At 41.2% G+C, this 24,407-nt stretch overlaps 1 protein-coding gene and 1 non-coding gene across 3 annotated transcripts; both read right to left on the bottom strand.

Moving 5' to 3' along the window:
* On the bottom strand, window positions 1-23,965 carry KPNA4 (karyopherin subunit alpha 4). Of its 2 annotated transcripts, none has more exons than XM_035334403.1 (17): window positions 23,683-23,965; window positions 16,352-16,396; window positions 15,494-15,583; window positions 15,380-15,409; window positions 15,237-15,289; window positions 13,941-14,036; window positions 13,735-13,820; window positions 11,122-11,208; window positions 10,438-10,607; window positions 10,295-10,339; window positions 8,813-8,944; window positions 8,453-8,581; window positions 6,937-7,041; window positions 5,325-5,396; window positions 4,475-4,637; window positions 3,725-3,819; window positions 1-1,917 (listed from the first exon to the last, which is right to left on the bottom strand). In XM_035334403.1, exons 1-17 carry the CDS (start codon window positions 23,749-23,751, stop codon window positions 1,819-1,821), a joined length of 1,566 nt encoding a protein of 521 aa, XP_035190294.1. In that variant the 5' UTR covers window positions 23,752-23,965; the 3' UTR covers window positions 1-1,818. The 2 variants fall into 2 exon arrangements, with proteins under 2 accessions (XP_035190294.1, XP_035190295.1); XM_035334404.1 differs by having other exon boundaries at window positions 15,380-15,406.
* On the bottom strand, window positions 7,814-8,120 carry LOC118171845. The gene has a single exon (XR_004753426.1).
* Window positions 23,966-24,407: the final 442 nt, after the last annotated feature.

Here is a 24,407-nt window from a genome sequence, read left to right as displayed (position 1 = left end):
TGTTGCAAGTTTTAATGTTTATTTCCCCAAGACAGCCTAGCCTGCACTCTACTTGGATAAATTTCACAAGCTAGTTTCCGCTGCTTCTAGTTTTAAACTTTAACCATGTTTCTGATGACAAGGAATGCTGCAAAAATACTCTAGTCCAACAAAGAGTTATGATCACAAAATAATCTTTATCCATTCTACAGTGTTTCAGAATTACCAGTTGATTTTAAAACACAAGGTAGATATAGATGCTAATGGTGGCTAATCTGGTATGTTTTATTATAGCAAACTGTTGTTCATGCAACACTTGTGCTCAAAGGGGAAGGCACAGCATTTCCTACAATGAGCCACCTTATAAAGAGTTCATTTTGTACAAATTTGTAATGTCACCTTTAATTTAGTGTGCAGAACCTCAAAACTGAGGCATTACTCCAATTATAAAAACACTTGCATCCCTTTTGTGCAAGTTTTAAAAATACAAAGTTCTCTCTAAAGTGGCTCAAAATAGATTGTTCATGGCTGCCTACATCTAAGATAAAAAGAGTCTAAAACAATTGGATTAGGCATATTAAAGGTGTTCAAACCATGACTTGATTTGTACATCTATTCACACCTCTTTTCGGTCTTTATTCGGCAGTACATATGCACCAAATTTCATTTTTAGAAGTTTCCATATCATTTTCATAGAAAACAAAGTTTGAAAACAAGTAACATTGAAACACAGCACGGTATTCTACCACAACGGAAACATTTGGTTACAGGACTCAACGAAATCTAAAAATGAACTATGCTGTAGATTACCACATGCAAAGGTCTTCATGTTATCTTTGAAAATGAAAAGGATGAGATTTTATTACCACATTTTACTGCTTTCTACTATTATGGTAACTTGTGTACTGCAACACAGTCTATTTGAAGGGAAATGTATGATTTTTTTCATGCAAAAATCTACAAATTAGTTTTGATGATATGGAAAGCTTTTCATAACATCAAACATTCATCTGGTGCAAATGCACAGGGAAGCCTTCCTGAAATTCTGACTTTACAAATAACTAATAAGCCATACAGGAAAGAACTTAAAAATAACTAAAAGAAAAATAAGAGGGGAAAAAAAACAACAAAAAAAGAAACACAGGCTGCAGGAGTAAACCAGAGTCTGCTGCTAAACCGGTCTTTGTTTTTGTGTCCAGTGTAAGTTAACACTTATGAACTCATTTTGATGATTTACTAGGTTTATTATCAGCCCCCTGAAGGCGAATCAAGCTTGCATGCGTTCACATACAGCATCACAACCATACTCTCGTACACACGCCACTCCAGGACTAGGAGTCTGCTTCATGACTGAAGAGCCCCAGATTTGAAACATGAGCCTGGCTCCACAGCATCGAGTCCAGACATTCATTCAATGTTGTCCATTCACACGGTGCTTCATAGCAAGGCCTGGGCTCATTCTCCTTGGACTTATATGGGCATCCTATTCTCTTATGCTTACAAGGCTTGATGATGATAGTACTGCATTTCCCCCCAATTGCTCTAGTAAGTCATTGTTCCTTCTCAGGCACTGAAGATCTTTGACCTGTAGCCCTTTTTCTTTGAACGATCTAAATAAGCATTCAGTGTGAAGTTTTTCATTACATTTTGCCACTCATTCTCACTCGCACCCACTCGCCATCTTGACTTCATTTGGGCTTTTCTGTGATTCCAAATGAAATCTTCACATTTTCTTTCCCGATTTAATGCAGCAGCGGATCCCATGAGCCAAGATTGATGGATCAAACCTTTTTTTTTTTTATTCAGTGCTGCATTGTACCTAACTTCCAAAATACCACTCTAAAACTGGAACCCTTCTGCTGGTACATTGGCAGATGAATTGAAACCAAACGTTCCGCCTTGTATTGCTTCTGGTACAAGGCTAGGATCTTCATCAATCTGTTGAAAGAACAAGAACACCGTAAGAATGAGCAGGAACACAAAAGTCTCACTAAAAAGAGACAGATAATCTTAAAGAACTTATCTCTTCAACTGATCTCCTTCATTGCATAAATTCTTGTTGATCTTTCTCAGCTTAGTACGAGTACCATTATGACAAAGTAAGTTAGCCTGAAATGGTTTAGATTTTATTTAGTAGATGGGCCATGTAGCACCCAGTAGTCTCACTTAGGAAGTTCTCACTCCTGGCAAGCATTCAGTCAGTCAAACATCATAGTTACTGCCAGTTTATAAAGTGTCACTGTTCTTAGAAGCAACCAATATCACTAAAGCAAGTGAGGAATAAGCTGAAACTGCAGTTTCAATTTAAATAGGTGGTATACAAGTTACCAAATTGGCACCACATTGAATTCCTAGTCCTGTGGTATACACAAAATCTGAGTTCCTAAGAGGGACCTCTGTATTACTGTTTGTATAGAAGTGGGACTCTAGCAAAAAAACAAACAAACAAACACACACATCTCTACTTGCAAACATGCCCTACCAAGTTTTACCATTTCTGCTGCAGTCCGTTCCTGAAAGCTGTTCGGCCAACACGAAAACCCTCGTTTCATGATGCAGACTGAAGTTATTGTATTCCCGTTCTACGCAGTTAGCTTGTTTTATGATTTAAAGTGCATATAAATCTAAAACCCTTTTTTGGTTTATATTACATGTTTAAGCTGAAAACAACATCCTTGATCAGCCCATCTTTATTTTCACTTGATGCACCATTATTTTCACTTGACACCTACCTCTGCAATTACTATTCAGAATCTTTTTTTTCTTAAGCAGCAGAATCTCAGACTTGGTACACAAGTCAGCAGGGAGCTTATCAGATGTGAAAACCAAGCTTAGAAGCTGGCAGTTCAGAGAACTACTTGAAGGCTATTGTTTCATTCCCTCAGGATGCAGCTTAAATTGCCTATCAGAGCTTTAGATACATCATCATGAAGAATGGAAGATATGCCTCAGGTTTATGCAACAGGCTCATTCGTCACTGACTCGGATGAAGTTTTAAGCAACCAGTTCATGCTATTGACACCAGCTAATCCAATGCTATGACACTTTAGGATGCCGGTGGACAACACAATGCTTTTCTCATCCAGACTAAGAACAGGCAAGTTTTTCAGAATCCATGGTCATAAGCACAACATCTAGGCAAGTACTCCAAACAGTGAAGGCAAACTTTCAGCATAATAATGTTGTCCTCCTTAAGGCCAGAGAAATTCATATTCATCGGTTGCGGTGGTAACATCCAGCAGGCTGTTTACATGAAAACTCATCCTATTTCTGCTATCTATGCAACTGCACCACTCAGGAATACAGATCAGGACAAGGCTTTTTATTTATTTAGACAGATGTCCTTCAAAATCCTAGAAGCCTCTCATCATTGCCTATAATCAACTATTCAGAAAAGCTGTGGCATCAAGTTAAAAATTCCATGAGCTTAATAGCCCATTTCAGATTTTTATTTAATCATATTTAGAATTAATTTTATATTCTGTCAGTACTGGTCTGATGGAATTTTAATAAAGAATGCTAGCTACAGTTTCAATGAATGCCCTGAAATAAGTCTGTAATTTTGCATACATGTACAGTGGTATTGTAAGTGCTCAGTGAATTGGGTAGAAAAAGATTCTGGAAAAAAATGAACAAGCGCTGCTCTATAAAGCAGTCTTTAGAGCTGTAGTCGCCCTTTGGAACCTCATCTATGAAAACAACCAAATGATTACAAAAACAGATTTCAGAGCTATAACACACTTACATCATCTGAAGAGAAGAACTGATCAATGATCTCATAAGCCAGTTTGTAGATGTCTTCATTTTCATGATTTTGTAGCTGTTCAATTTTCTCCAGGCCTACAGGAAACACACAAAAAACAGTCAAGTTAAAATACTAAGTTCAGACAAAAAAACATCCCTCTCCACAAGGCTGCATCATACAAAATCATTAAAAACAAACCTAGGCATAAAGTGAATCTCAGTAAAATGCTATTAAAGCCCGCTTGACATGCTTAAGCATAAAAGCTTCTTAGAGATTCAGCGAAGTCTATCAGAGGTTGAGGAATACATCCTATACAACAAAAAAGTACATCTGGTCATACTGCAACAAAAAGTCGTAAAGTCAATTCCAGCAATGATTGTGTTCTCTTCTCCTCCCCCTATGAGTGGCTGGGGGAATCTTTGGAGATAAGGGGGAAGACCAGGGCAGTAAGCACTAGGTCATACTCCCTTTTCCCTAGGAGCATCTTTGCAACACCTGGTTTGGTTGCCATGACCCGTGACATTCCAAATCCACGTGCTTTTGGAAATGGCAATACATGCCAGCTACTGATCTGTAGCTTGATTATATATCCTATTGGAGCTACCTGCTATAAGTTATTGGCAGACAGGTGCAGAGTGCACACATGAATAATTTGCTTAAAACATCTGTGCCAATACACACAAGGGCATGTGGTAGGAGGCTAAACAATCCATTTCTGCAAAACAGTATGAAAACAGTTAAGCACCATACCTCCACACTCTTCTATAAGATTGGCTATGGTTTCTGCTTCATCTTCAGCCATTTTTAATATATTACTTAGTCCATCCAGAACCACTTGCACTACCTGTGCATCTTTCACTGTTAGCAAATTGCAAAAGGGAGGAATTACATTTTGTTGAATTAAGTATGCCACCTAGGGGGAAAAAAAACAAGTAGTGATCTCAGGAGTGTGACGAACAATACGCCAGAAGCATACAAGCAGACAAATTTCATGAAATCAAAGCACTCAGTTACCAAACAGGATTAAGACTAGTTTGTAGCAGCCACTTTCAGATTTTTTTTATAGCATGAGAAGGTAACATCTATGAATTATGTTATTTGGGTACATTATATTATTATAGCAATATATTTGTATATTGCTTAAACAAGTACTAGATACTGTAAATTTTTCAGTATTAGAAAAGTTTTAACCTCATCTTTGAAAGACACACACCCTCAATTTAATAATCTGAGTTAACAAGTATATTTCTAGTATGTAGAGCTAGTATATTTCTGCTCAGTGGCTGCCATCATTATAATTATCACATTCTTAACCAAACGGGGAAAAAAAATGGAAAAAGAGATACTAGTGCCAAATGACCAAGATTCTTATCAGAGCCTGAATGCAATTATTCATCGCTACTAGGCCCCGTCTCAATAGAAGTGTCTCCACTCAAATCCCCACTGATATGCCTGATCTCAGTTCATTCCAAAAAGAGGAACTAAATTCACTCCTAAATCCCTTGTGGAAGAGGGGAAAAATTACTGAACTGGAGAGTAGTCTACACATTCATAATCCTGGCACAGAAGTCTAAGGACCTTTTCTTAAGGTTTGACTCACTTGGTCTTTTCTTCCGCTGATTGTTAAGTTGCTTATTGCCCAAGCAGCTTCTTTCTGGGTACCAAAGTCACCCTGGAATTACAATAGTAAATAGAAGTAAACATTCCAGTTCTTATGTGACATGATATTTCAGTAAAAGCTTCAACTCTCCACGGTAACACCATATCAGTTTTCATTTAGGAAGGAGGTTAACTAACAGATCCTGTAGACGTTTGAGTCTACTCACATTGTGTTCATCCCATCCCTGCAACCATGTTTTTATTGATCTTCCCCGGGAAATTTGTTTGTAGCACAGTAAAGAAAAAAATAGCACCCCCCTCTCTCACATTCCTTATCAACAGCTGCCATATATTACAGGGAGCGATAAGTGACGAGTGTCCATTTTGATAAACATACCCTGTGTACTGTATTAGTACACACTGTCTGCTTCTGAAGTTAGTCAACATTTTATTTTTTATTTTTTTGAAAAAAGAAGTGTCTCGTGCTTTTCTCCGTGTCCAATAAGTTAGCATTTATGAATGCGTTAATTCAGGGAAAAGACAAGTATTTCTTCAGTCTTGGCTGAAATCATCGTAAGATTGGTATTTCCAGCTCCCTTCCACACTTCAGGAAACAAAAATCAAGTCATGGGTAAAGCAAAAAGTAGGAAACTTTTGAAAGGTAATAACGTGGTACTGTTCCCATTAGAAAGCATGCTGTTAGCTCCCTTTTTTCTCATAAGGCAGATCCTTGGAAACACAATGCAGTTTGGAAACTAGTGTTTTAAAAGACACCAAGGTTCTACATTTGAAATCCAAAACAGGTATTTGAAGCCCAGAACGATGACTGATTAGCATTCAAGCCCTGGTACTCAACAAGCAGTGAGAAACTGGAAAAGCATGAGAAAAGCATTCAGAAGTGTTTGATAGCAACTACGTGAATTCACTATTTAATAACAACCTAACGGATCACTGAAAAGCAGCGTACATCTATGCAGGCACACAGCATGTTGCCATTTCTGCAAATAAACAACTGAACACCATCCACAGTTAGTTTCTACACCCATCCACTTTTTGCTGATAGGTTTACTTGTTAAAGAAATGGACAGGACATTCCCATTCCATGACCTATTATTATGGTATCATTACTCGGTCTACTCTCAGACTTGATAAATGTCACAAATGAACACGTTAATAAATGTAACTGTTGAGCTTGTTTTTAGGTTTCCAGATAAGGCAGGGGAAACAAAAAGGAGAATTAAGTCCTTAAACTCTGGCAAAACATTGGGAACGACCTCACTGTTCCCCATCCATACCTCTTTGTGTTACATTTGGGCACAGAATTCTGCTCCCAGTCTTTACAGAGATAAAAAAAATAAACAAGACTAAGAAGGAACCAAGAAGGATCAATCTGCTTCTTTCCCCTAATACATTCAACGTGCACCTCCTCACGGCTGTTTGTGAAAGATCATCCAAAACAGTAATGTACACCTTGCAACATATGAAAATGCTCAAGCGTAGAGATTATCATTACCCCCCCCAAATTCACAGTACTATGTAAAACAAATCAATTAATTCAGTGTCATTTTCCCCACTTCAGGAAACGAACAGTTAAATCCTTCTTGTTATCTAACCTTATCTAGAAGATGTATTATCATTGGAACAAGGTTTGCATCTATTACTGCCTGAACTTGCTGCTGATTCCCTGCAGTGATGTTAGATAGGAACCACACTGCTTCCTGCAAAATAAAAAAATTTGAGAAATCATTAATTCAGATACTATTGTACACTGTATTTTATTTCCACCAGTAAGTTTTTACTTTCATATTTTTGGGTCTGCAATTCACGCAATACTCAAACAATTAAGAAATGATTGTGCATTTCTGTATTCCTAATGCAAGCTAGATTTATAGGAAACAAAGTCTCGCCTTGGGAAATACTGCAATACTCTTCAGTCTTTCCCTGTAACCAAGTTACAACCCCAAATCCACAGACTAAGTAGTAAAAAAGTATTTAACAAGGCTACATATGAGCATTTATAATTGATTCTGTTACTGAGGATGGTACAGCAGTTTTCAGCTGATGGTCAGAAAAGCTCCAAAATACAAACTAGCACATTTTCCAAACAAGTGGTAGGAGATGTATTCTACCTGCTCCACAACATTTCTCGTTTGTGTCACTCATCAAGAAAATGCACTACCTATCATTTAAATGCTTGTTTTTTCAGGAATACTGTGAAGTTGTAGGACCCTTCTATTAGCCCAAGACACCCCTTCAACAACAGAAATGGAGGTGTCTAGGAAAATGTTTAAGGCAACAGTTTTTCCCTCTCTTAGGAGAATGCCCCCCAGTCTTACAGCTGATACACTTTGTTGCCATAAACTTCCCATCACTCTCGGTTCCCCTCTCCTCTCAACTTAACGAGGATGACAACTTTTTGGACAAGTATTTCTCTCAAAATGAGATTCAGAAATTCACACATTTCTGCACTTGAAAATTCAACTGAGTCTCTTGGATCAGATCACAGGATCACTTCCATTAATGAACCTGTTAGAGATTTAAGATGCCTAGGCCTGTCTTGGTGAGCTTGTTTTGGGCTTTAATCATCGGCAATGTCGGAAAACAGGACCCCAGAATTTAGCAACATGCCTCAGATGCACTCCGGAATCAGCACTTCATTATCAGTGCCCCCAATTAAAGCCTCTATACAAGCATGCACACACACACACTTCCCCACCCACCCACCCCATTTAAATGCTATTTATCACACACTCGCCAGTCAGAGAGACATCCAATTATCTCTATTTCATCACTTCCAAGAGAGTCAGTTTAATTAAAACGATGTTTCATGTATCAAGAATTCTACCTTTTAAGTCAACAGCCAGAATTACAAGATAAAGCTTGAATTTTTATGAAATTAATAGAATCAGAAAACAACCTTTCTTGTCAAGTACAAGTTCGCAGCTCCACAGAGATGCTCCTACAGATCTCAAATTCAAGAAAAAAATATCACCACCCTATCTGATCTTGACATGAGCTGGTATTTTGTAATTAGTTATTCAAATCTCTACCCCACTACATTATGTGGGTTCCAAGACAGCTAAGCCAGATATAAAGGAGCTACCAGTCAGGTCCAAATTCTGCACATACCTTATTAATTTTTTCTTTGGGATGTGTCAGAAGTGCTGGAAAATGTGAAAGAGCTTCACAATTCAGAACTACTTGTGTCTGTTCATCGGTACCAGTGACAATGTTCCCTACAGCTCTCAGTGCAGCAGTCTGAAACAAAACACATTCACTTCCTTCAAACAAAAATCTTTTAAATGGAAAGAACAAAGATTTTTCTGAGCACATTCTATACCTTCAAATGGTTAAAAAAAATTTATACCAATGCCACGCCACACAGGAAAAGGTACTTTTTACACTTTAACACGGTCTATAAATAGAAGCCAGCTACTTTCTCTAGTATTGCATTTTGAGTAACGCTTCCTTCAAGCTATCTGAACTTACTTGCACTTTAACTTCTTGATGACTGAGAAGAGGAACCAAATGAGGGACTATTCCAGAGTCTATCACCATCTGGATCTGTTCGTTGCCAGCATCCGTTAGATATGAAAGCGCCCAGACTGTATCTACCAATATCTAACATAAAAAAACATTTAAAATTAGCACAGGAGTATCAGTCTTACAAAAAAAAATAATAAACCAGAACTGATGCAATACAGCAGATTCATATCCATAAACTACTTTGCTCTACGAACTTCACACCTTTCACTCTAAATAATTCTGCACTAGACATGCTATTTGACCTGTTCTAGCTCCTAAGAATACAGAGACTAAAAACAGCTGAACAACATCTAAATTGCTGATTGCAGCTAAAATTCTAAAGGATAGGAGCACCATCCAAACAACAAAAAATCAAATCTATCTGCCCTTTTCATGAAGTACTGTTGGACAACATGGGATATGAAAGATGGTCCCCTGGAAATACGAGAAAGCCCTAGGAAATAAACTAGGGGCATTGAGCATTCCAAAGCAAATGGTTCACGTATCATGTAAGATCAAGTTATTTTTCTTGGCATCATACCAAAACATTTAAGAAAAAATGCTAAGAAGTTTTTCGAAGTCTGGTACAACAGCAACTTAGAATTTCTTCCGCTTAAGTATTCACACAGAGAAGCAAATTTCAGCAACAGTACGTCTGGCTATTTCAAGTGACAACTTACATAAAAAAGACTCAGCTAACAACTTTTAATTGATCCACAAATATAATGATTTCAAGATATTTGTGTAAGCTTCATTTTCACCTGTTCACATACACAGAATTAGCGTATAGTATATTACAGTTCGCATTTTAACCATTCTGGAAAAACACTGCTGCCGTAATTTAAACAACTGAGCTACAATTTCACTATAGCAAAGATAAAATCTGAAGTAGTTCTGACTTAGGTCAGCTTCTTGCCTAAACAAATCTCTTAATTTTAGTGAAGTCATTTACTTCAATATTAAAATGACCTACTGACCATACTTAATGTCTCAGGTGTATTAACAACACCTAATACTCGCTAACATATCTAATATTTTATATAAGCAGATACTCATTTTTCTTAATTGTTCACACAGGTTTTTCATTACAGCCACAAGTTTAAGTGCTAGTCAAGAATCTACGTACATCTATTAATAAAAGCTCACAGAAAAACAAGTGAAATTGTAATCTGATTTCATATCATGGTGAACTTAGAAACACAGAGAAAAGCTGACTCTTAAATGTAGGGAAAGCACATGCAAGTAAGTACTTCTAAGAATATAGAGAGAAATAAGGCAAAATTGTAACTGTTGCTTAAAAACAGAGGTATCCAAATAATCCTACCATAATGTGAAAGAACATATTTATCTTTTTAAAGAAGAAAATTACTCAAGTATGGCAAGCTTTGTGATTAGCGTAGAAAACTACACCAGAACACAAAACCGTCTCAAAGTGGTGTTACTTACATTTACATCTGTGTGGTGAATTAAAACACAGAGAGCTGGAAGGATCTGTGGAGAAAAAGAAGCATTTGACAGTTATTTTTAAGGCATTCAGACACTCAGCTTCACTTTAGTTACACTGACTGAGCAGTGAGTAATTCAGTCACCTCCTGGATGGTTTCCATCGGCGGAGGAGGATCTTTGTGACGGCACAAGTTGACCATGACCCAAGTAACATTTCTTAAGAAAGTTATGGGAATAGACGGGCTGATAAAGGACAGCAGTGGTTTCACTACTCCAAGACTAATAACGTAATCTCTACACTGGGGTCCATCACCTGTTTAAGATATCAAAGAAGTATGAAGACAAAGATTATCGCATTCCATTCACAAAAAGAACCACCTCAAAATTATCCTCTTAAATTAAAAACAGGCTGCAAATTCCTAAAGATAACCCGAGGACACTGAGCGGTAAAGCATAATGTATGCACAAGTCCAAAAATCAAACAAAAGACCAAGTGATCACAACTCATCTAGAATTCTATACAATGTATTCGAACTGAGGCCAAATTCCACAACCTAAAGCAAGTTTTCATTCTAACAATCTGCATGCCCGTTTGCCATTAATTTGTTTTCCTGCACCTGCAATGAAAATGTGGAGGCATGTTTTTGTGTGTCGACCTTAGTGCACGATAGAGAAAACAGTAATCAGTTAAGAACAGGGTGACTCTCAGCAACAACTGCTTTTTATCTTACAGTTGTACACCTCCAAGTTCTAACACAAAATCCTAGGTAGTTTATTCATTTAATTTCAAAAGGAACTTAGTTTTTAGTGGCAGGAGTAACACAAACCTATGATATTTCCTAAAGCCCACACAGCTTGTTCGCAAACATTTTGATGAGGCGAATGCAGCAGTCTCAGAAAAAGTGGCACAGCATCTGAAAAATACAAACAAGTCCATGCAATTGTTAAGAAATACATCTCTCAAAAGATAAAACAGTTGACATACTTAATCCTTAAATAAATACTCAGTACTGCATGAGAAATTTCTCCCTTTGTTGAGTATTGGTCAGAACTTTAACTTCCCAGACGATACTGAAATAAGTCACTGTGTATTTTTCCCTCTCATATTTCCGGACTCCATTCAGCATCTTTTGACAATCCTTATGAAAGTATATGTACTGCAACAGTGTCTGTTTCTGTGAAGGCAGTCGTCTTGGTGTCCTGGAAGCTAATATGGATACCCCAGCCTCAACTTTAAGTCTCATTTTAGACCACTAGGTTTTGACAGTACTCAATTTGAGAGCCATCATCCAACATACCAGGACAACCTAGCAGGTCACTGCAGAACAGATGATTTCAAATGCTGCCATGACATGACAAAAAAAGGGAGCCAGTTGATTGAGCAGTAACAAGATTCCAAATGACAACACACGAACTCCCCAAACTCATCAAGGCAGCTACATTTCTAACTCAGACAGAATCCTCCTAACATTTAAAACTAAAGCTGAACCACTATTTAGAGCACATTCTGTGTGCACCACACCACACTTAACTAAGCTCTTTTCTTTAACCCTAGCAATAGAGGTGTCTGCTTACTTGATTCTCTAGTGACAAAGTCTAGTCTGAAATAAACACTCATTTACTTTAGATCACATGAAATTTTAAGAGATGCTGGTATTTTGTAGAAAAACTTTCAATATAGAACTTTTTTGGGGAAAAAAAAACAACATCAAGAGAATTCAGATTTTCTACTAAAGAGATATTTTACAATGCCTATAAACAAGGGAAAAAAGTCATCCTCAACAACTATTAAGTGTTTTCAGAAAAATGACAACAGACCACATTTTTTAATTAAAACAATCATTACAAGAAATAAAACATACTTTCGTATGTTTTAAATATTAGGTCAGCTAATATAAAGCATACACGCAGACCTAGTTAAAAATCAAAGACCGTCATAAAGATAATTACTGTAATTGGCACTCATCTTCAATCCGTCAACAAGCTAGGTTTAAAAAGAAAAGTGCTCTAGGTCATCAAGAGGTGTGGAACAATATATACTAATTAGGTTTCCTAAAGAAAATTCTAGATGCAACTGCAAACTCCAAGTATTAGCAACGATGCATACTTGAATAAAACCTGGATTTGACCCTTGAAATTAATAGGCTCTTAACAGAGTTTGTAAAAGCAAGGGTAACCAATCTTGCCAACTATGCAGTCTTAAAGCATACATTTATTTTAAATAAGTCCTTAGACTGACGTCATCTGCCTTAAATTCCTTCAAATTTGCTGTCGATAATTAACCTTTATTTCCAATTAAGAACTGATGAAACCCACCCAGCCATCTAACAGACAAGATGGTGCTGGTGCTAAGAACTCTCTTATGAGAGAGGTATATACCTACTATCTTACAATTTAATGCCTGACAACATACATGTTGAGAAGCCTGTAACTGCTTAGCACTAACAATGAAAGAGACAATCTACCTCGATCACTCAGGTTAGACAGTCAGTCATGGAAGAAACTGATATTTCATCACTTAAAGCACAACACACATTTTAGAATTACTTACTACATGGAACTTTTATTCAAAGCAGTCAATATATAATGGCGGCGGTGGGAAAACCAAAATTTGGTATAACTCTGGGTCTTTTTGTTGTTGGAAGCATAGCATGTTTAACAGTATCAGCAGCACAAACTGCAATACAACGCTAATTCCAACCATTAAAGATAACGGTATCTCACGTAGTGCAATTTTTGAGTATTTCTTCTTTGGATTTTAGACAAAGTTTTGTTTAAATGCATGTTTGATTCTTCCACGGGTCTCAAGGAAGAAGCTCTTATGTCACTTCTGTTTTGCCCTTTTTTTTTTTCAGATCACATAGGCCACGTTAAAAGTGCAGAAGATAGCTTGCAGTACTTGGCAATTCAGATTTCAAGTACAATTCCTCCTCAAACTTCAGATTCCTCAAAACACGTAGGCCAGTGTAGTGTTTTTGCTTCAACTTGATTTTGGAAGAGCTGGATGAGATTCTTTTTTTTTTTTAAGAAAAAAACTTTTTAATATTTGAAAACCAGCAGATGTAACTCTGCTACAAGCGTGAGTTCCCAGAAGAGATTACTCACCATCATGAAACCCAACTGAATTTAAAAATCTGAGAAAATGAAGAACAAAAGCGGGTGTGCACTTCAATTGATGCTGCTTGCCAGAGAAGAAGTAGAACTTCTGGCAGGAGACTTCATGGGCAGGTCCTTCAGCGACGGGCCTGTGATTGACAACTCAATTTCAACCATCCTAGCTATCTCATGAAAGGACCAACCCTATCACATGGATTGGTGAACATGCTTGAGATACAGAGAAACAGGAGTGTGGATGCTCTTTACAGTATCATTCAGATCTTCTTATTTTTGTGGAAGCTACACTGCATGCTTTATCAATGATCAAATACTGTTGGACTTACTAGATTGAACTACGGCCTGTGTTTGTTCAGAGGTTCCAGATGCAATGTTTGTCAAAGCCCAGGCAGCTTCAAACTGTAAAGAGGGACTGCAAAATAAGAAAAAAAAATATTGCAACATGAGTTTTCAACCAGAACACACAGACACGTTAGCTAAATTCTCAGAATTCTCGCAACAACTTAATAATCCAAGTTGTAGAAATACTCACTTGTCATCTCTTTCAAGACAGTGAACTAAAATAGGTAATATTCCAGATTTTATTAGATCATCAATTGGTGGATTGCGATCACTGGAAAGCAGCTTTCTGTTTAGGAAAAGAAAACACAAGACTTAGACAAATCACAGAACGAGAAGTCAAGACTAGAAACGATCTCAGGAGGTTGTTCAGTCCAACCTTCTGTTCAAAGCGCAGCAATTGGTAACGCTTAATCAGGTCGGTCATGGCTTCGTGTAGGTCAGTTTTGGAAACCTCCATACAGGGAGACTCAGCAACATCCCTGGACAAACTTTTCCAGTGTTGCACTATCTTCTGGCAGAGAATTTTCTTACCTAGCATCTACCTCAATCTCCAAGATGAAACTGGCTTCTTTTCAATAAGAAGGGAAAATAACTAAGCCCCCAAACTGAAATTACTAAATTACTGAAAAAATGAAGTTACTATATTCATTGCCTTTTTCAGTGACCATGTTTTCTCCAGTAATAAACTTCAGAATTAGTCAGTCAGTAAAATAAAGATCACCAGAGTTACTCAGTTACACCCTCCTGCAACTTCTCCCTCCCCCACCCACGAAGGGAGATAAGACGATCCTGGCTGCTTTGACAGGAACAGCAGAAGCTTGTTTCTTCTTCTTGCTCAGTGACAAGACAGTCACAGTGCAGACTATTCACAAACCACCTGCTCAAACAGGCAGAGAACTCTTATTACAATAGCCAATTAAAGATTTAGGTTTGGGGAGGGTGTTTTTTAAACATTTGTTTTTAAAAAAAGCATTTCTTATCAGTTTTCTGTTCCTGTTATTCCTGTCATCCCCCAGCCACACTGGGTAAAAATACAATGACAAAGCAGGAGGTTCATGAAACAGCAGTTAAATACTGAATTTATGCAAGCAAAATTTATACAAGTATTCTAGGATGCTTTGACACATGCAACTACAGAGAATCCCTCTTAAAACAAGAGGTGGTTTTAGTGGCCTAATCCATAACAGAACTAGCATAAAGGATTTTGCCAATTCTTTCTGTATTTAAATGTAAGGTCTTTGTAGCCCTGCTAGCTATATTTTACGGTACTGTGAGTACTGAACTATAGTGAATCCTAGTATTTCCTTGTACATAAAAATCCTGACTGCTTCAGAGAACCAGGTATTTTATTGAAGTTCTATTTATCAATGGTTTATTTTTTTTAATCAGTAAATGACATACTTTTTCCAATTAAACCAGAATACGTTGTTTGAATTCAAGCACATGGTAAAGAATGAAAATAGTATATTTGAGAAGAGTGTCTTACCTTGCAGCCTGCACAGCACTTAACTGTATACCCTGGTTGTCACTTGAAGCATTCTGAAATAAGACAGAATTTGAACCTTTCAGTATTTATCACTGTGATGATGCATGATGTTCAGACAAACAATTTCTTTTTTTTTTTTTTACCTGTACTATTGCTTCCAAAGAAGTGTTTTGCTAGAAAATAAATAAAACAACAGTTAGAAATCAAATCTCCAAAGTAAAAGTAATGACATGGTTTAAAGTTAAGTTAATTCTTACCACTCTAAAGTCACCATCTATATCAGAATCTTCACAGATATCCTCATGAGGTACATTTCTCCTCTTCAGAAGATGCTCATCTCTTTTGTTCTTAAAGAGAAGGGGGGTTGTTAAGAATGGAGAAGTTTCTTTTTTAAACCAGCATCATAAACATTCTTTCACTGATACTGTTAAAAGCTCCAATGTTCAAGAAGTTGGAAAAAGCAATAGAGGGGAGCGCATTTTGGAAATCACTTTTGCTTAGAAAAATTCCCCAACTTTATCTACAGCATTAACTGTACTTTTATTGGAAGTTTCATATTCACATATCCACCACTGACGCTACAACTTATTTGTCAGTATTTGTAACAAGACAATGCCATTCCCAGAAGCTACTTTTCTGTTCATCCCATAAGTAATTCAAGTTATGACTACATTTCTCAGGAATTATATTTCCAATGACTCTAAACAGTGCTGAACAACAGTTTCGGGAAAGAAAACAGCTTTATGTCTCCAGACATAACACCTGGTTTGAAAGGAAAAAAGGTAAGCCTTTTAAAATCTTTTAAAAGTTGTAATCCTTAGGAATAAAATCCTTGCTGCAAAAGCAAGAATTATTCTCCTCAGTAGATTACAAATACAATTCTGTTTTTCTGGACAGAAACTGTGAAATACAAAGCTTCTAGTACGGGGTATGGTAAGTCTAGAGCTTCCTTCTAAACCAAAGCACCTCTGCAAATTAGCAGAGACAATTAGTTTAACAATGGTGTTCCTGGTGACCTGCAGCGGAACACACAACAGGTTTTGTTTTAATTTTTATTTTTGAAGAGCCAACATAGCCAAATACCATTTTGTCAAAGCAATACTAGTTCATCTCACCTTCCTTAACTCCACGACAACTTCATTCCTTTGTCTTCTCATAGTCTGAAAAGAATCAAAACCGAAGTACATTATGTTCTGAATCTATTTCAAGTGATTAAGCTTTTGCACAACTATTTCCAAGTTCATGCACTTTAAACAGTACTTACAGGATTTCATTTTCACTATAGAAGTAGCAATCAGACAGGAAGTTGAAATAATTATTTTTTCTGTATTATTGCGTAATAAAACTGTCTCTCCTAGGTCTGCGTGTTAAAAAAATAAAGTATACTGAATGGGAGAATAAACAACTGTCTTAAGGGGCGATGTTGAAAGGAGCTGCGTATAAAACAGAACAGCACTGAAAATATTACAAGCACCGTGGCAAAGTAACAAAGCACACTAAGTTTGCCTGGTATTCATGACCCTCTCTTGATTCAAGAAACTATAAACTATTCTGAAAAAGCAGGCTGACGTTCAGATTGCGCAGGTAATCCTTCGTATAAACAAAGTGCAGCTGCTAAAGCAACAACTGGTAATAATTAATTCTTCAGAATAAGCAGATCCAGACAACAGCGTGCCCTTTTCCACACGATGCTACCAGGCTCCTCGTACTAGTGTACCCGTGAGCATCCTCTGCCACACGAAACACGGCTGGTTGTACTGGAGCTCTGCCTCACCCCAAAGCCAGGCTGCGCACCACCACTTGTTTCTCCCAGATACCGCAGTAAATTCACAGATTTCAGCTGTGCACATTCACTGCTGCATGAAACAGAACTAGCTTTGTGCCTTGGGGAATTGGTTCCTAAACAAGTTCAAATTAAGAGACCTAATAAGCACAGTTGAACTATGAAAATATTATTTAGAAATGAAAGCCACATAAAACCCTTGGTACTGTAAGAACAAATCTGTTTGGTTTTCTACAGTCTCCCATTTACAGTCCCCAGAAGATGGAATTGTGCATACACAGAAATTGGTTTACTAGTGCTCGTGTTACCACAGTGTAAACAGGAAAAGAAAACTCATTTGATCTAGTCTATAGTGATTTTATTCCATACTTCAAACTCTACAGTGAATGAGCAGAATTAAAACAACTGCCTTTTTACTGAGCCACTGGCAATTCCAGAGCATAAGGGACTGCATTAATGCAGGATGCGAGGAAGAGGAGCAGCGAGGAGAACTTCTGGATGGTGGCAAGAAACAGCTCTGAAGGTAAGGCTTATGGCTCAACTTTCAGTAAAAATAATTATGATCCTGAATGCACATTTTATCAGAATCAAAACTTGGACTCTGACCAAGATACTTTACCTTCTCGAAGGATGGAGTTAAAGGGGGCAAGAAAGGATGGGAGTGAAAAAGCAGGCATGGTTCCCCACTGCTTTGGAGGTAGAGCCCGTCACCATTTGAGGACCAAAATGCAGTTCATCATGAGAAAAACAGGCTAAAGACAGCATGACAAAAACAGGCGGTGAGGAACACCCACACCCCAACAGCTTCCCGTGACATAAAAGGCAAGGCACGTGCCTACCTAATGCAGCTGTGGCACCTGGAACCACCGGGGCAGAGGCACAACAACCAAGTACACGCTGACTGTCCCACGCTAAAAAGCACCAAAGCAAGTAGCCAGAAAATACGTACGTCTTCAAAGAATGTTAACGGATCAAACAAAACTAGCAGTAATAGTGGAGTCCAACGCTACTTAGATTCACTGCTATGACTTGCTCTCCACAGCAGATAAGCTTTTCAAATGTTTCTTAGAACTCTTCAGATAATGGTGAGAATCTCAAAACTGCAGTCTAAAGAGGGAAAAAGTGTACTTGGTAATAAATCTTTATGAACACAGCTCTGGACCAACGGATGTTCTCTGCAATGCTGTAATACTTCTCTTACAAGTACAGAAACGAAGCTTTAACGTTTTGTAGTGGCTCCAACTCACGTCTATACTGACACAAAACAGAAGAAGCTGCAAGGATAAACGTTTCTTCAGCAGCTATCTCCCCGCACGTGCACTTGTTAAACGCTCACTGCAGGCTGCTGGCACAGCCACAGGGCAGCCCACGGCCCAGCGCTGCGCAGCACACAACACGGAGCACACACCACTTGGGCACGGGGAAGTCCCTGCCTGCAGCTGCAGGCGCCGCAGGATGCTGTGCCCAAGGGAGCCATGTGCAACTCGAGCCCAGCAGAGCGTGACCCCGGGATCCCAGTGAAGAGTGGTGGCTCCAAAGAACAGAGCTGAAGGCGAGAAGCTCTCAGTCATTTATCTGTGCACAAAGTGCTGCTGGCCTTCCAGAGAACCTGATGTCAGCCACACTCCTGGATGTCACCTGCGACGCAGGGGACTTGGAAAGGCGCTGTGACGTTACAGCCACGCATCCTGCTGGAGGCTCCTGCTCTCAGCCTCTGATGTAGTTTGGTGTAATTTCTCCAAAGCCTACTGGCCTGGCATGCTCAAGTAGAAAATAAAATCAGGAAAACTCCTCTCAAAAAGACTGCAGAGTTGTACCAAGCCCCTGTGATCTCACACAAGTGAGAATGAACAAACATCTTTACATCCACTACACTTAGGGCAACCTAACAAATCAGCATACATAAAGAAAAGATGGATTGCAAGAAGAGATTCTTCTTGCCAGACTTCAATAGCAATGTTACCGTTCAAGCCCTTCAGCAGATCACCCAAATCCTGTGTTAGCTGCAGGATCCTGACACGTTCCAGTGTTTTTCACAGCAGCACCTGATTCAGAAGCATTCCACCCTCAGAACCAGCTCAGACCTACCAGCCCTTTCTCAGGATGCTGGCATATACCTGGAGCTTGTTCTCAGCTAACATGCCCTGACCCCTCTTCTACATCTCTCGGTATCCCTGCTCCTCACATACCCAACTCTACCATGCACACAGTCTGCCTCCACCCTTTTGGGGGGGATGCTACTACAAAGCATTTCACCTGAGCAGCTGTTTGTGCACCTCCAACAGGAAAAAGGTCTGGGAGCATACATAAAACTAACGGTCAAACTTCACCTATGTCCCCCATTCCAGCAAACGCTTTGCCAAAGGCACGGTTCCTACAGTGGGACTCACAGCCACGAGCTGCTGTAGGGCAGAGCTGCTTCAGCCATCTTCCTCCCTCAAAAGCTGTGTTAGCACCAGGCTGGTCTGCGACTCCACCGACAGACACCACGGGGGAGCAGGGGAAAGGGGGCACAGCCAGCTGCCTCCAACACCTTGCGTGGGCTGTACGGCACTTCCAAGCTTTTGTCAGACACCACTTGCTATAGCCCTGTGCCTAACTGCTCCACAGTTTGAGAAGGCTGGTCTGTAAGCCAGGCTGCCCAGCACAGTGACTACAAAACCCGGTCTTGTTCTTCACAGGTATGAGCAGCACTGAACTGCAGAACTAGGGAATAACTCCTCAGAGGTGCCTGCAAGCTCACATCTGGAATTGGTAAAACTCCAGAAAAGTGATTTAGATCCTCCTCCAGCTATTATTTCCCTCCTATATTGTTTCATTTGCAGACCACAGCAATCAAGTCTGCTCTCACGATCACAGATTAAAACCCCATGGAATTTTAATGCCAACAGTCTCTACAAGGTGCCACCCAAAAGACACATCTCAGCAACTCCGCCTGCTCTGGACTCTCGGTTCCAAAAAAAAAAAAAAAAAAAAGGAAAGAAAAGAAAATCAACGACACTCTTCATGGTGTCAATCTCATTTTTTTCTGGAGAAGTATGACTTTTTAAACAAAGTGTGTAAGCTTCATCACAGAAGTGCAAGTCAGCATGATGGAACCTATTTTTAACTAGCTCAGAGTGAAATTCCTGCTCTCCTTCAGTTCCTTCCTATTGGAACTGCAACCAAAGCATTCTGTGTGGGACACAGAACAGGTTGAAAAGCTTCTAACCACCTGGGAGCCAGTATCTCTCATGACACACCTTCCTTTCAACCCTCTAAAGCTTCCTTGGTGTTTCCAAATACATCACTGGTGTTACAAACCCAGTGAATTCCAGTGGCAACTCTTGAAAGTCCTGCCACAGCTAATCTTAAAGCTCCCAGACTCAATAGCTGCTCCAACACTGGTTTTGAAGTACCCTGCATCACAACGTTGGCCTCATTTTGCATCACATGTCTCTCGGTTGCAGAGCAGAAAGCTGTTTGACACTTCTCCTGTGCTGGCACTATTAAAGTGATTCTTAATATCTCACCCAACCACACAGGCAAGCGAGGGAAGAAAAGGCCAGCATAAAGTCACCAGTTTCTTCCAGTCTTTCCAAAGGAATAATACACAAAAAATACAGCTTTGGTTTCATTTCAGAAAACCTAAGCGTCAATCAAGCTTGAATGCTGCAGAAAGCAACAATCAGCAAAGAAAATATAACATTTAATCAAACAAAAACAGCAAAAAAATCTTTTCCACCCCTCCCAGAAGGGAGGCGATACTTGAGACCCCCAGCATGAAGCAGCACCAAACAGAACTACTCAGAAACAGCTCATTCACAAAACTCTGTCTACTGCAGATGCAATGACCGGCTTGCACTTTATCTTAGTAGCGAAGAGAAAAATCCAGTATTCGATTCCAAGGTCTATGGTACTACAAGAAAAAAAGTCAGAAAATAAGATTTCTTACCACAAAAACAGAGAAAACAGCTCATCCATTCTTATTCAAGGGAAAAAAAAAAATCAAGGCCAAGTAAAACCTGTTTCTCACGGAAGAGGAAAGATGAAAAAAGTACAAGTTACCTTAACTAGCTCTCCTAGTAAATAAGCATTTGCATAATTTATTAAAAGACAACAAACAAGCACTCTTTTCAGTATGATTTTGGTTTTTGACATTAGCAAGTGACCATTCCTGCAGCTCTTTAAGGCTAAGCTCCTTTGCACTCTGAGAGTGCATTTTTCCCACCCCCTCCAGCTCTGATTCTTAAGTCTTGGAAGAGCGTAGCAGCATCCTGCACCTCCTAACTGGGAGTCGTAAGCACTACACAGAGATACCGCCCTGGTGTTAGCTACAAATTACTGCTCTCCTGCCACAGACCCCTCGGATACCGAGCATAATAAACTTTTTATTGTTTCCTTAACCAGTACTATAAATAAGAACAAGCAAACCGTTTGTGTTTCTCTATTCCCGATGTTGTCACCAATCTGTCATCTCAAAGCACATGGCAGCAATTGCTCACAAGGTGACATGTCCGTGCACGCATGTTTACCCAGTGCTTAATTGTATGAAGGAAGTGTGCTAAACACCACATAAAACACGTGGTTTTGTTCTTTTTTCAAGGCCAGACTTTGTATTTTTAGAAGCACGTTGATATGGACTGGAAAATGAAAACCCAACTTTAACTCAGTAAGTATTCAAAAAGCTAAATAAACGCTTAGCATTTCTGAGGCTAAAACACTGAAAATCCCCTTTCTGTCTTTTATAAGATACACAATAACCTTTCTGGGAAGGGGTAAGACCTGGAAGCTAAGCACAACGTGACAGCAACTGCTATGCATTTAACCATAAATGGGCCGATTTGAGCAATATGTAACCACTTATATGTTACTTTAGAAGTTTGTAATTTACAACGTGCCAACCCTTACAGCCTGTAGAATTACCTGTGAATTTGGCACTCAAACCCAATACTGGGATAATTCAGGTTTTCTGATATGCCAAATGGAGGCCAACTGTCACAGAACAGGAGGATCGCCAGTGCTGAACACAAGTAACTAATGGCTAGAAGCACAACTTCAGCAGAGGTTAAACGGGGGAAGAGTGAAGTAGGCAAGATGAAGGGAAGAGATAAAGATCAAACGCTGGCTTCCTATGCGAAGTAAATAAGCCATCCTTCTGCTAGAAGCAGCGCGGGATCGCCAGCGCTGGGAGCCAGCTGAATATACTCATTAGCAACTGTTGCTGCCATAGGATACTTGGCTGGGAGCAGACATCACCCACACCTCACCCTCTAACGACACATGTGGCGCGTAAGCAGTTAACGAGCGATAGCCATAAGCCTGAGCCATTGTATGAAAAATAACCATCCCGGCTAGTTATTTTAAGTAGCAAGCGTATGCTCCAAGAGTTGTTGGGTAGATGTCAGTATCTCAAATTTAACACGGCCGACCAGGGCTTCTGTCGCGGTGCTGAAGGCCGCTGACATGCTTCAGCGAATTCAGAACAATACTGCAGAGGCTACCTCCTTCCTGAGGCACAAGTGCCCAACTGATTTTGTTTGTTTGTTTTTTGTGTGTGTGTCCACCTCGAACGTTCCCACTTCAGCTGATTTACCTCGAACCCCAGTACGTAGGCACCACAGAATACAAAACAGTGATGTACTGCAACCTCTATTTTCCCTTTACTTTCATTTTTAATGTGCTAGCACGTGCTTTCCTGTGCACCCTTCTAAACTCTCCCTGCTTTTAGAGTTATCTATCTGATGATAACAAAACAATTTATACAAAAACAAACGAACACCTTCACAAACAGCTGCTAACAAAGCTAACAACCCCATCAGTAAACACTGCAGCAATTATTCCCACTTCCAACTTTTTTGGCAGCACTGAGCGTTGAATATAACTGAATAATAAGTTGTTTGATCAAAGTTACAAACTGAGGTACTACTGATGCCTGGATTACCCAAGCGGGAAACGTGGCAGATGTTTTCATCAGTGACAGCAACTCAAACGCTGCCTTTATTTAAAAAAATGCCGCGCTCCGCACGTCATGTTTAAGGCTAGGATATTGTGTCACGCTAACCACGGGGACACGCAGCGAGGCCAGAGGAAAGCAGGAACGGGAAGGCCGAGGCCCGCTGCTGGCTCCCAACCTCACCATGCACAGAGGGCTGCTGGGCGAGGCGTGGTGCCCGGCTTTACCCCGTGAACGTTTCCTAGGGCAGCCCTAACTCCCTGCTCCCCCCCGCTTCATGGCCGAGCTTCCTCCAACGCGTGCGCAGCGGCGAGGCCGCCCAGAAGTTCACAGGCCGGGCAGCCGCCTCCACCGCCACCCAAGCGGGCGGTGCAACACCGCCGCTCGCCCTGTTTAGAGGGAAATAAAGCGGGTTGAGGTGGTTATTTCTGTGATAAAGAGATAACAGGGAATCGGGGGAGGCTCGGAGCGCCCCGGGGGAGGCCCGGCGAGGCTGGCGGCGGGCCCTGCCCCTCGCTGAGGCCCCGTGTGGCGGCGGGGAGCGGAGCGGGGCCGGGCCGGGCCTCCCGCAGCCGCCGCTGCCCCTCACGGCGGGGCCCAACGGTCGCGGCCGGCCCCGGAGCGCGGCCTCCGCCTTCCTCCCCCCCCCCCCCATCTCCTCCTCCTCCTCCTCCTGCCAGGCGGATGCGGGCAGGGGCAGGCCCGGCCGTGCCGCCCGCGGGCCCTACCTCCAGGTCGCGGCCTTTGTTCTTGAAGTTCTTGAGGCGCTGGTTGTCCAGCTTCTCCTGCTCCGCCATGGCGGCGGCGGGGGGGGGGAGCGCGGCTCCTCCGCCTCCTCCGCCGCCTCCTCCGCCGCCTGCCGGGCCCGAACCGGCCGGGATGGGTTCCCCTCCGCTTCCCCTTCCTTTCACGGTCCTTTCTTTTCCCTCTCCGCTCCCTTCCCGCTGAGGCGAGGCCGCCGCCGCCGCCGGGCCTGCTCCGGGCGCCGCTGCCGCCGGGGCCGGGCGGAACGGGCCGGGAGGGCGCTGAGGGGAGGGGGGGGGGGGGAAGGGGGAGGGGCAGCCTCGCTCTGGGCCGCCCGGCCGCGCCCGCCCATTGGCTGCGGAGCGTGCGCCCGCCGGCCAATGGGAGGAGGGGGAGGAGGAGGGGAGGGGGAGCGGCGCCGCCGCTGCGCGGGACCGTGACGCGCGCGGTGACGGGGAGCGGGGGGGGGGGGGAAGGGGGCGCTGTGAGGCGCTTGAGGGCCCGGCCCGCCGCCATCTTGGGTGGAGGCTGAGGCGGGACGGGCAGTACCCGGCCGTACCCAGCCATACCCAGCCGTGCCATACCCGGCCCTACCGGGCCGTACCGGGCCGTGTCGAGCAGTACCGGGCCGTGCTGTGCCAGGCCATGCCGCCCCGCCCTCCCCGGCCGCTGCCCCCACCGAAAGCCCCCCGCCGGCTGAGCGCCCGCC

Source organism: Oxyura jamaicensis, chromosome 9, assembly GCF_011077185.1.
Source record: "Oxyura jamaicensis isolate SHBP4307 breed ruddy duck chromosome 9, BPBGC_Ojam_1.0, whole genome shotgun sequence".
NCBI lineage: Eukaryota > Metazoa > Chordata > Aves > Anseriformes > Anatidae > Oxyura > Oxyura jamaicensis.
The sequence above is the reverse complement of the archived record's forward strand: the minus strand, read 5'-3'. Positions and strand labels throughout refer to the sequence as shown.

Bases quoted from the DNA above. Each gene is read 5' to 3' on its own strand.
- KPNA4 (XM_035334403.1), bottom strand. From the start codon at position 23,751: ATGGCGGAGCAGGAGAAGCTGGACAACCAGCGCCTCAAGAACTTCAAG. The intron at 15,290-15,379 runs GTAAAAAAAAAA...GTCTTATTTCAG, and splicing joins CTTTGGAAGCAATAGTACAG to AATGCTTCAAGTGACAACCA. The intron at 10,608-11,121 runs GTTTGTGTTACT...TATCTTAAACAG, and splicing joins GGCTTTAGGAAATATCATAG to GTGATGGACCCCAGTGTAGA.